At 51.2% G+C, this 12,644-nt stretch overlaps 1 protein-coding gene across 4 annotated transcripts in view; it reads right to left on the bottom strand.

Annotated features, from left to right (window-relative positions):
• Positions 1-11,886, bottom strand: part of LOC139407298 (ena/VASP-like protein) — a 75,864-nt gene extending 63,978 nt beyond the window's left edge. For all 4 annotated transcript variants that reach the window (XM_071150962.1, XM_071150963.1, XM_071150964.1 and 1 more), the window contains exon 1: positions 11,309-11,886. In XM_071150962.1, coding sequence (XP_071007063.1) covers positions 11,309-11,418 — 110 coding nt within the window. In that variant the 5' untranslated portion in view covers positions 11,419-11,886. The remainder of the gene's footprint in view (positions 1-11,308) is intronic.
• Between the last annotated feature and the right edge of the window lie 758 nt (positions 11,887-12,644).

The raw sequence follows: 12,644 nt of genomic DNA, 5'->3' as shown, positions 1-12,644 counted from the left end.
CCCTCTACCATGGCTGTAACTTACTGTAGCTACATAGCCCTCTACCGTGAATGTAACTTACTTTAGGTACATAGCCCTCTACCGTGAATGTAACTTACTGTAGCTACATAGCCCTCTACCGTGGCTGTAACTTACTGTAGCTACATAGCCCTCTACCGTGGCTGTAACTTACTGTAGCTACATAGCCCTCTACCGTAGCTGTAACTTACTGTAGCTACATAGCCCTCTACCGTGGCTGTAACTTACTGTAGCTACATAGCCCTCTACCGTAGCTGTAACTTACTGTAGCTACATAGCCCTCTACCGTAGCTGTAACTTACTGTAGCTACATAGCCCTCTACCGTAGCTGTAACTTACTGTAGCTACATAGCCCTCTACCGTAGCTGTAACTTACCGTAGCTACATAGCCCTCTACCGTGGCTGTAACTTACTGTAGCTACATAGCCCTCTACCGTAGCTGTAACTTACTGTAGCTACATAGCCCTCTACCGTAGCTGTAACTTACTGTAGCTACATAGCCCTCTACCGTGGCTGTAACTTACTGTAGCTACATAGCCCTCTACCCGTGGCTGTAACTTACTGTATGGTAGCAGACCCCCAAAGGGCAGCTACTTGTAGTGGAACAGCACATCAGGTTTGGCAAAAACAGTTTTCTCCCACGCTTCAGGAGCTAAGGACACCTACCAATAACCCTTCATCAGGTCGAGCGTGCTGATAAATCAGACGGTCCCTAGCGGTTCATCAGTTCAGGGCATGGGGTCGGCGTCGAACATTGAGATTTAATTGACCTTTCTAAAATAATTACAGAAGTGAATGGTGCCGTCAGGTTTCTGCACCAACACTATGGGGCTGCACCACTCACTATTCGACTCTATGATGATATCAGCTTCCAACATCATTTTTACCTCGGTCCTGGCAGCCTCTCTCCATGCTTCCGGTATGCGTTAGGGTCTCAACTTCACCTTTTTCTCAGGTTCGGTGATGATGCTGTGCTGGACTAGATCGGTGTGTCCTGGTTCACTGGAGAACACATCCTGGTTCAGGCCAACCAACTCCGTCAGCTCCTGCTTCTGCGCTTGGCTCAGCTGCTCCCCCAGTGGCACCACCGCCGGCTTGGTCTCTGTGGTAGTCTTCTTCGGGGAAATAGAGTAGAGTACATCACGTGTATTCCATTTCTTTAACAAATTCACATGGTAAATATGGGTCAGATGCCTTTGTCCCGGTTGTCTGACCCTATAGTTAACTTCACCCACCTTTTCATGGACTTCGTATAGCCGGCTCCATCGAGCCAAAAACATACATTCTGAGGTGGGGACCAACACCAACACTTTGTCTCCTGACTGGAAGTCTCTTAGTTGTGCCCCTCTGTTGTACACCCGCGTTTGGCCCCTTGGGCTTCCAGCATGTGTTCCCGTACCAGGGGCCACAGGGTTGCCATCCGGTCTCTCATGTCTTCCACATGTTCCACCATGGTTCGGTGGGGCGACGGTTGCTGTTCCCAGGCTTCTTTAGCCACGTCCAGCAGTCCTCAGGGTCGTCTCCCGTACAGGAGTTCAAAGGGAGAGAATCCTGTTGAAGCTTGGGGAACTTCTCGAATCGAGAACATCAGGTAGGGTAGCAGCTGGTCCCAATTCTTTCCGTCCGTCTTCATCACCTTCTTTAGCATCTACTTCAGGGTTCAACTGAATCTTTCCACTAACCCATCAGTCAGCGGGTGATACATTCGTTTGTAGAGATCCTTCATGATTCGCAACATGAACGGAGTTCCCTGGTCGGTTAATATCTCGTCAGGGATGCCTACTTGGGAGAACAGCATGACTAACTCACATGTCATTTCCTCGGTGGCCATGGTGCACAGGAGACTGGCTTCCGGGTACTTGGTGGCATAATCCAGAATCACCAGGATGTATTGGTGCCCTTGGTTGCTCTTGGCTAGAGGCCCCACCTGGTCCATTGCAATCAGGGTCACCATACTCCCGGAATCCACAAGTGCCATGGTGTCCTTTCCGTTGGCTCTTACCGGGGTGACAGGGGAAGGACCACTCTCCTCAGCCCAGCATGCCATCAGCAAGCTGCAGGGACCCGGTGGCTACCTCACTGGCCGAGGCCGAAGGCATTGGGACATCGTGGATGGGACAGTTCCAGGCGATGTGTCCCGGCTCACCACACTCGTAGCACTTCCTGCTGTCCAGGTTTAGGAAAAGGCGTCATCTCGGGTAGCTGGCTGTTGGTGTCCCCCCATCCTTGGCCGGGGTCCTGGCGTGGTCCTCCGCCCTTTTGTGGTTGTGGAGGGTTCCGCCTTCTGTGGTTGCGCAGGACCTCCAAAGCCACCTGTTGTCCTTCCACCAGTTCCACCAGCTGATCTGCGCTCTGTGGGTTAGCTTGGCTTGCTAACTTTTTAGCTTCGGAAGGGTGAGAGTGTAGAAATGTATCTATGACCACTTTCTTGATGGACTTGAGTGTCAGTGGTTCAACAGTTAGCCAGCTCTTGGCCAGCCTAATTAGATCATGCATTTGCGATCGGAGGGAAGCTATAGCATCTTACGCCCAATCATGGAATGTTTGTGCCCTGCTAATCAGGGTGTAACCTTACCAGCGCAGGACTTCCTTTTTTCAGCCCCTCGCAATGCGTCGCCTGGCCAACCATCAGATCCTGATAGGTCTTCTGTGCCGCGCCTGACAGGAAGGGTTCTAGCAGGCTGGCCTATTGCTCATGGGGCCATTTCTCCCTACTCGCCGTCCTCTCGAAGGCAAGCCTCGATGTCGTCAACCTCTGTCAGCTTCAGTATAAACCTACTGGGTTTGGGGTGAGAGACTGCTGCGCCTGCCACCATGCCAGCCTGGGCGGCTGTCAGCTGGCTAAGTTCAGCTCGCAGGAGAGTGGTCTGCTGACGCTGTTCCTCCAGCAGCTCCTGATGCATAGCCTGCTGGGCTTTGTCCACCTCCATCAGCTGTTTCACCAATGCTTCCATTGTGCTCCGTGTCTGTTTGGTTATTAAACTTGGGTTGGGTTGCCCACATTCTCCACCACATGTAGCAGGTTCAAGGGGGTGGGGTTTCCACGTCACCAAGTTGAATAACCAAACACGCACACAAAGCACAACTAGAATACAAATGGGGAATTTATTAGCCAGATTTGCATACTGTGGGAAAGGTGGGAATTCAGCAGCCAGTTCACAGTCCACAATCCCCTCTCGTTGTCCGTTCCGTTCTCCAGGGGTAATCCTAAAACTCAGGTCCTCAGCCAAACCGGTTCGGTACACAATGGGGGTAATCAGACAGTCCAGGTCACAACGGGTAATCACACAGATAATTCTCTCTCTTCTCACACTCTCCATAACACAGGTTTTACTCTCAGTCCTCTCCCTGTTTGTGCAACCCGCTTCCTCTTTTATCCCCAAGCAATTCATGGCTTAATGATCCACAGGCCTTCCTGCCTTGTTGGGGCAGGAAGTCCATATAAGGCCTGGGGGTGGAGCCAGTGGGCTGCAAGATATCTCCCTTTAGTCACCACTCCCCTCACCTCTCCCTGCCGTCTGCCACAATATGTACATAGCCCTCCTGGGCTGGTTGTTTTGAAAGCTGCTTACCAGAGGAAAACTCGGTCTGTTAAAGCTGATCTAGTCATCAGTTAGAGAGGAGAAATCTGACCAGAGATCACACACCAGATTATTGCTTAGTAAAATCTAAAACTTGGATGGAGACAGGGATGGACGGAGGGAAGGACGGAGAGATGGACGGAGGGATAGAGGGAGGGAAGGATGGAGGGATGGAGGGAGGGAAGGACGGAGGGATGGACGGAGGGATGGAGGGAGGGAAGGATGGAGGGATGGACGGAGGGATGGAGGGAGGGAAGGATGGAGGGATGGACGGAGGGATGGACGGAGGGATGGACGGAGGGATGGACGGAGGGATGGATGGAGGGAGGGAAGGATGGAGGGAGGGAGGGATGGAGGGAGGGAAGGACGGAGGGATGGACGGAGGGATGGATGAAACAGTTACACATACATGTTTCTGATTAAAAACTACAGACCTGTAGCGCTCCCCTCGGTCATCATGAAAACCTTTGAGCTCCTGGTCCTGTCCCATCTCAAAACCACCACGCACACCCTCCTCGACCCCATGAAGTTTGCCTACAGAGCCAATAGTTCTGTGGACAAAGCTGTCAACATGGTCCTTCACTACATCTTCCAACACCTCAAAAACCCAAGGACAAAAGTACTAAAAAGTACCCAAGGACGTAGTATCTGCACCAGATGGAGAAACTCCAACTCTCTCAGACAATTCAAGTTTGGTTCTACACGTCCATCATTGAGTCCATCCTAACCTCTTCTATCACTGTCTGGTTTGGCTCTGCATCTGCCCGCTACAAGGGCAAACTGCAGCACCTCCAAGACAAGGAAGCGTGCAGGTAAGATGATCGCTGACCCTGCCCACCCTGGACACGCTGGATACACTGCCCACCCTGGACACCCTTCCCACCCTGGATACTTTTCCCACTCTGGACACATCTCCCACCCTGGACACCTTTCCCACCCTGGACACCTTTCCCACCCTGGACACCTCTCCCACCCTGGACACCTTTCCCACCCTGGACACATCTCCCACCCTGGACACCTTTCCCACCCTGGACACCTTTCCCACCCTGGACACATCTCCCACCCTGGACACCTTTCCCACCCTGGACACCCTTCACACCCTTCCCACCCTGGACACCTTTCCCACCCTGGACACATCTCCCAAACTGGACACCTTTCCCACCCTGGACACATCTCCCAACCTGGACACCTTTCCCACCCTGGACACCTTTCCCACCCTGGACACCTTTCCCACCCTGGACACCTTTCCCACCCTGGACATCTTTCCCACCCTGGACACATCTCCCACCCTGGACACCTTTCCCACCCTGGACACATCTCCCACCCTGGACACCTTTCCCACCCTGGACACCTTTCCCACCCTGGAATCCTTTCCCGCCCTGGACACCTTTCCCACCCTGGACACCTTTCCCAGCTTGGACACCTTTCCCAGCTTGGGCACCTTTCCCACCCTGGACACCTCTCCCACCCTGGACACCTCTCCCACCCTGGACACCTTTCCCACCCTGGACACCTTTCCCAGCTTGGACACCCTGTCCAACCTGGACACCCCATCTATTAAAGACTGCGCTCTGGTAGATGGTTTAGGTGAATCCTGACCAAAACCACCTGAACAGTTCCTTCCCCCATGCAGTGGCCCTCATTAACCGCCCATCGGGCTCATAGGGATCGAGTGACTTTGCATTGGGCCATTTACTGCACCTTGTCAACAACGACCTGAAATACTAATCTGCACTTTACCGCACTAATCTGCACAACACTGTATATACAGTAGGTTCCATGGCAGCATCACTCCCTCTGCTTATATATATAGTGGGGAGAACAAGTATTTGATAACCTGCAAAATCGGCAGTGTTTCCTACTTACAAAGCATGTAGAGGTATGTCATTTTTTATTATAGGTACACTTCAACTGTGAGAGACAGAATCTAAAACAAAAATCCAGAAAATCATATTGTATGATTTTAAGTAATTCATTTGCATTTTATTGTATGACATAAGTATTTGATACATCAGAAAAGCAGAACTTAATATTTGGTACAGAAACCTTTGTTTGCAATTACAGAGATCATACGTTTCCTGTAGTTCTTGACCAGGTTTGCACACACTGCAGCAGGGATTTTGGCCCACTCCTCCATACAGACCTTCTCCAGATCCTTCAGGTTTCGGGGCTGTCGCTGGGCAATACGGACTTTCAGCTCCCTCCAAAGATGTTCTATTGGGTTCAGGTCTGGAGACTGGCTAGGCCACTCCAGGACCTTGAGATGCTTCTTACGGAGCCACTCCTTAGTTGCCCTGGCTGTGTGTTTCGGGTCGTTGTCATGCTGGAAGACCCAGCCACGACCCATCTTCAATGCTCTTACTGAGGGAAGGAGGTTGTTGGCCAAGATCTCGCGATACATGGCCCCATCCATCCTCCCCTCAATACGGTGCAGTCGTCCTGTCCCCTTTGCAGAAAAGCATCCCCAAAGAATGATGTTTCCACCTCCATGCTTCACAGTTGGGATGGTGTTCTTGGGGTTGTACTCATCCTTCTTCTTCCTCCAAACACGGCGAGTGGAGTTTAGACCAAAAAGCTATATTTTTGTCTCATCAGACCACATGACCTTCTCCCATTCCTCCTCTGGATCATCCAGATGGTCATTGGCAAACTTCAGACGGGTCTGGACATGCGCTGCCTTGAGCAGGGGGACCTTGCGTGCGCTGCAGGATTTTAATCCACGACGGGCGTAGTGTGTTACTAATGGTTTTCTTTGAGACTGTGGTCCCAGCTCTCTTCAGGTCATTGACCAGGTCCTGCCGTGTAGTTCTGGGCTGATCCCTCACCTTCCTCATGATCATTAATGCCCCACGAGGTGAGATCTTGCATGGAGTCCCAGACCGAGGGTGATTGACCATCATCTTGAACTTCTTACATTTTCTAATAATTGCGCCAACAATTGTGGCCTTCTCATCAAGCTGCTTGCCTATTGTTCTGTAGCCCATCCCAGCCTTGTGCAGGTCTACAATTTTATCCCTGATGTCCTTACACAGCTCTCTGGTCTTGGCCATTGTGGAGAGGTTGGAGTCTGTTTTGGAGAGGTTGGAGTCTGTTTGATTGAGTGTGTGGACAGGTGTCTTTTATACAGGTAACGAGTTCAAACAGGTGCAGTTAATACAGGTAATAAGTGGAGAACAGGAGGGCTTCTTAAAGCAAAACTAACAGGTCTGTGAGAGCCGGAATTCTTACTGGTTGGTAGGTGATCAAATACTTATGTCATACAATAAAATTCAAATTAATTACTTAAAAATCATACAATGTGATTCTCTGGATTTTTGTTTTAGATTCCGTCTCTCACAGTTGAAGTGTACCTGTGATAAAAAAAAATACAGACCTCTACATGCTTTGTAAGTAGTAAAACCTGCAAAATCGGCAGTGTATCAAATACTTGTTCTCCCCACTGTATATCCCCTCTGTAAATGGTATATTCCCACTGTAATCAGCCTATACTCCAATTTTAAAAGAAGTTTTATGTTTACTGTACCGTACTGTAATTTGGTCACTCTTTTGTTGCTGAGAATGTTCCTGCACAGCATTAAACGCAAATTTGTAGTTTATTTGAGTTTAAAAAGTATTTTTTAAGTATTTAATTTCCCTTTTGAAATGTCAGACTTCATTTGCCCAAATGAAAAATGTATCAACCCCTACAAAAATGTCCATTCATTATCATCCACAGATTAATTCACATTTCCTGTTGCTGAATAATTATTGTCCTGCTGTAGCAAACTGTCTCAAAGTAAGTTTTTACATCTGTATGATGTCTATGTGGACTTGTGTCTGTATTCTGTTTGTCAGTTACAGAGAGCACCTTCACACTGAAGCAGATTATGGGTCTGTGTAAATATACTTGGTGAATTAAGGTGATTCTGATACAACAGCCAAACATAATCATGTTCGATAACAAAGATGGTGCTGAAGACAAAAGACACTTTACAGAATATCTAAACATGTGTATCTGAGCACTCTGCAACCATGACGACAGCGGCCATATCAGGGAAGGATGCTCCAAGGAGGAGTGGAGGAAAGAAGGAAGAGAAGAAGAGGTGGAGCGGCGGTGGCAGAGAGAAGCGAGAAAAGAGAGGGCAGGCATAAAGAACAAACAGTCACAGTTGCTGCCAGCCACAACACACACACACACACACACACACACACACACACACACACACACACACACACACACACACACACACACACACACACACACACACACACACACACACACACACACACACACACACACACACACACACACACACACACGGCCACCGCAGCAGCCCTCAGAGACAAACAAAACACAACACCACTGTCATCACCCCAGCAGTCTTGGCAAGCTTCTTTACAAGCCATCAACGCCTCCCCCTCTCTTCTCCTCCTCTCGTTCCTTCTCTCTTCTTTCCTCTCTTTCCTTCTCTCTTCTCCTCTCTTTCCCTCCCTTCTCTCTTCTCCTCTCTTTCCTTATCTCCTCTCCTCTCCTCTCCTCCTCTCCTTCCTTCTCTCTTCTTTCCTCTCTTCTCCTCTCTTTCCTTCTCTCTTCTTTCATCTCTCCTCCTCTCGTTCCTTCTCTCTTCTCCTCTCGTTCCTTCTCTCTTCTCCTCTCCTTCCTTCTCTCTTCTTTCCTCTCTTTCCTTCTCTACTCTCCTCTTCTCTTCTCCTCCTCCTCCTCTCATTCCTTCTCTCTTCTTTACTCTCTTTCCTTCTCTCCTCTCCTCTTCTCTTCTCCTCCTCTCCTTCCTTCTCTCTTCTTTCCTCTCTCCTCCTCTCTTTCCTTCTCTCTTCTTTCCTCTCTCCTCTCTTTCCTTCTCATCCCACTATCAGGACGTTGACCTCCCAGTTAACACATTACCATTCTACCCCTGCCCCTCTGCAATGACAACCATTCACTGCTGGCTCATATGTAGAAACACAATGTATAGAACAGAACAGACATGGCTGTCTATTCCATAGGATAGAGATTTACATGAATTCTGTACATTGCAATTGTATCTATACATCAATCTGCAATCCCATCAAAGCCCCTGCTCTCTAATAGACACAGCGATGTACTACTGGTAGCAGGGAAAACAACACATCTCTACTAGATAGGGAATATGATAATGAGTGATGTCATTTGAGGTGCAGACCTAGTAAAGTAGACACATGTTAAACAGGGCTTCTTACACTTTTTCAGCTCAAGACCAAATTGACAAATTGTCCGTCCTCCAACAAACCAAATTAAGAAGAAATAGTGTGTGATCATTGATGCATTCTCATAACTAGAGACACCTCTCACATGCCCAGGGACCACTTTGGGTCCTGACCCATTGTTTAAGAGACTGCATTAGAGTACTACAGTTAGCGTAGCGTCACAGTAACCAACCCAGTGGTACCCTATCCAGCCCAGCCCAGCCTAGCGTAGCGTCACAGTAACCAACCCAGTGGTACCCTATCCAGCCCAGCCCAGCCTAGCGTCACAGTAACCAACCCAGTGGTACCCTATCCAGCCCAGCCTAGCGTCACAGTAACCAACCCAGTGGTACCCTATCCAGCCCAGCCTAGCGTCACAGTAACCAACCCAGTGGTACCCTATCCAGCCCAGCCCAGCCTAGCGTAGCGTCACAGTAACCAACCCAGTGGTACCCTATCCAGCCCAGCCCAGCCTAGCGTAGCGTCACAGTTATCAACCCAGTGGTACCCTATCCAGCCCAGCCTAGCGTAGCGTCACAGTAACCAACCCAGTGGTACCCTATCCAGCCCAGCCCAGCCTAGCGTAGCGTCACAGTAACCAACCCAGTGGTACCCTATCCAGCCCAGCCCAGCCTAGCGTCACAGTAACCAACCCAGTGGTGCCCTATCCAGCCCAGCCCAGCCTAGCGTAGCGTCACAGTAACCAACCCAGTGGTGCCCTATCCAGCCCAGCCTAGCGTCACAGTAACCAACCCAGTGGTACCCTATCCAGCCCAGCCTAGCGTCACAGTAACCAACCCAGTGGTACCCTATCCAGCCCAGCCCAGCCTAGCGTCACAGTAACCAACCCAGTGGTACCCTATCCAGCCCAGCCTAGCGTCACAGTAACCAACCCAGTGGTACCCTATCCAGCCCAGCCTAGCGTCACAGTAACCAACCCAGTGGTACCCTATCCAGCCCAGCCCAGCCTAGCGTAGCGTCACAGTAACCAACCCAGTGGTACCCTATCCAGCCCAGCCTAGCGTCACAGTAACCAACCCAGTGGTGCCCTATCCAGCCCAGCCCAGCCTAGCGTAGCGTCACAGTAACCAACCCAGTGGTACCCTATCCAGCCCAGCCTAGCGTCACAGTAACCAACCCAGTGGTACCCTATCCAGCCCAGCCTAGCGTCACAGTAACCAACCCAGTGGTGCCCTATCCAGCCCAGCCCAGCCTAGCGTAGCGTCACAGTAACCAACCCAGTGGTACCCTATCCAGCCCAGCCCAGCCTAGCGTAGCGTCACAGTAACCAACCCAGTGGTACCCTATCCAGCCCAGCCTAGCGTAGCGTCACAGTAACCAACCCAGTGGTACCCTATCCAGCCCAGCCTAGCGTAGCGTCACAGTAACCAACCCAGTGGTACCCTATCCAGCCCAGCCCAGCCTAGCGTCACAGTAACCAACCCAGTGGTACCCTATCCAGCCCAGCCCAGCCTAGCGTAGCGTCACAGTAACCAACCCAGTGGTACCCTATCCAGCCCAGCCCAGCCTAGCGTCACAGTAACCAACCCAGTGGTACCCTATCCAGCCCAGCCTAGCGTCACAGTAACCAACCCAGTGGTACCCTATCCAGCCCAGCCCAGCCTAGCGTCACAGTAACCAACCCAGTGGTACCCTATCCAGCCCAGCCCAACCTAGCGTAGCGTCACAGTAACCAACCCAGTGGTACCCTATCCAGCCCAGCCCAGCCTAGCGTAGCGTCACAGTAACCAACCCAGTGGTACCCTATCCAGCCCAGCCTAGCGTAGCGTCACAGTAACCAACCCAGTGGTACCCTATCCAGCCCAGCCTAGCGTAGCGTCACAGTAACCAACCCAGTGGTACCCTATCCAGCCCAGCCCAGCCTAGCGTAGCGTCACAGTAACCAACCCAGTGGTACCCTATCCAGCCCAGCCCAGCCTAGCGTCACAGTAACCAACCCAGTGGTACCCTATCCAGCCCAGCCTAGCGTCACAGTAACCAACCCAGTGGTACCCTATCCAGCCCAGCCCAGCCTAGCGTAGCGTCACAGTAACCAACCCAGTGGTACCCTATCCAGCCTAGCGTAGCGTCACAGTAACCAACCCAGTGGTACCCTATCCAGCCCAGCCCAGCCTAGCGTAGCGTCACAGTAACCAACCCAGTGGTACCCTATCCAGCCCAGCCTAGCGTAGCGTCACAGTAACCAACCCAGTGGTACCCTATCCAGCCCAGCCCAGCCTAGCCTAGCGTCACAGTAACCAACCCAGTGGTGCCCTATCCAACCCAGCCCAGCCTAGCGTAGCGTCACAGTAACCAACCCAGTGGTACCCTATCCAGCCCAGCCTAGCGTCACAGTAACCAACCCAGTGGTACCCTATCCAACCCAGCCCAGCCTAGCGTAGCGTCACAGTAACCAACCCAGTGGTACCCTATCCAGCCCAGCCCAACCTAGCGTAGCGTCACAGTTATCAACCCAGTGGTACCCAGTACATTGTACAGTAACCTACCTGACTTTAAATTCCTGCGCTGTGACCTGGACCTGGGCTCCAGCAGGCACTGCCTCAGTACAGTAGATCTGAGGGAAGTAGAACCGGTGAGACTGCACGTTTATATCCATGGTGCTTGGCAGCTACCGCACATCAGACGCACAGCACAACCCTGCTACAGGAACGATGGAAGGATTTCTCTCCTTTCTCTGTGTCTCTTTTCTTTCTTCTTTCCTTATCCCTGATCTGTCCGTTCCAGGCTGTGGCGTTCCAGGCTGTGGCGTTCCAGGCTGTGGCGTTCCAGGCTGTGGCGTTCAAAGCTGTGGGGTTAGTTAACGAGAGAGTTCTAAGGTTAACGATGGCATCCCAGTCACCGTCTCTCCGGGGTGGTCGTGGATTCACAGTCACAGCGTGATACAGCCAGGCATCCCCCTCTCCTCTCTTCACTCGATCACTTCTGCTGGCTCCTCACAGACACACTAACCTTTTTCCCTAGTAGCAACACAGCCGTACAAGGAGCGGAAAGGACATACATGATTAAATAGAAATAAAAGAACAAAGACACTTCCAATGAGAACTCCTTGAGAGAGAAAAAGACAGCAAATAAAAAATGGCTCATTTTTTGGGTCCTTTTTCATCAATGCATCCTCTTCCACAGCAGGGATATTTTAGAACAATGAGAGAATATAAAAGAGAAAGAGAGAGAAAAAGAGAATAAATTAACAATGCAAAAGCAGCCCTCAGTCGAGTGAGAGCACTGAATGAGAGATGAGAGCCCTTTTTGGAATTTTGAGTGGAGAGAGAGCGAGAAAGAGAGAGAGAGAGCGAGAGAGAAAGAGAGAGAGAGAGAGAGAGGGAGAGAGAGAGAGAGAGCGAGAGAGAAAGAGAGAGACAGAGAGAGAGAGCGAGAGAGAGAGACAGAGCGAGAGAGAGAGACAGAGAGCGAGAGAGAGATCGAGAGAGAGAGAGTGAGAGAGAGCGAAAGAGAGAGAGGGAGAGAGAGCGAGAGAGAGAGAGAGAGAGAGAGCGAGAAAGAGAGAGAGAGCGAAAGTGGTAGAGCGAGAGAGAGCGCGGTAGTGTAATAGAGAGAGAGATTCCCGGTGCTGTGAGGCGTTGCCCTCACACTGCCTCTCTCCTCTGTGTCTCTCACTGGATTACCGCCCTCCCCTCCCCCTCCATCCCCCTCTCCCCTCCCAGCAGTGATATGAGCGGTGGGCCGCCAGCCCCCGAGGCCGCTGGTCCTCTCATCCCTCTCCTCTCATCCCTCTCCTCTCCTCTTCCAGGGCTCTGATTGGCAGAGCCAGGGATGTGTAAAGCCTGCGTGGAACGAGTGAAGAGGAGCGACAGACGTTAATTC

This window comes from Oncorhynchus clarkii, chromosome 4 (genome assembly GCF_045791955.1).
Source record: "Oncorhynchus clarkii lewisi isolate Uvic-CL-2024 chromosome 4, UVic_Ocla_1.0, whole genome shotgun sequence".
Classification (NCBI taxonomy): Eukaryota; Metazoa; Chordata; class Actinopteri; order Salmoniformes; family Salmonidae; genus Oncorhynchus; species Oncorhynchus clarkii.
The sequence above is the reverse complement of the archived record's forward strand: the minus strand, read 5'-3'. Positions and strand labels throughout refer to the sequence as shown.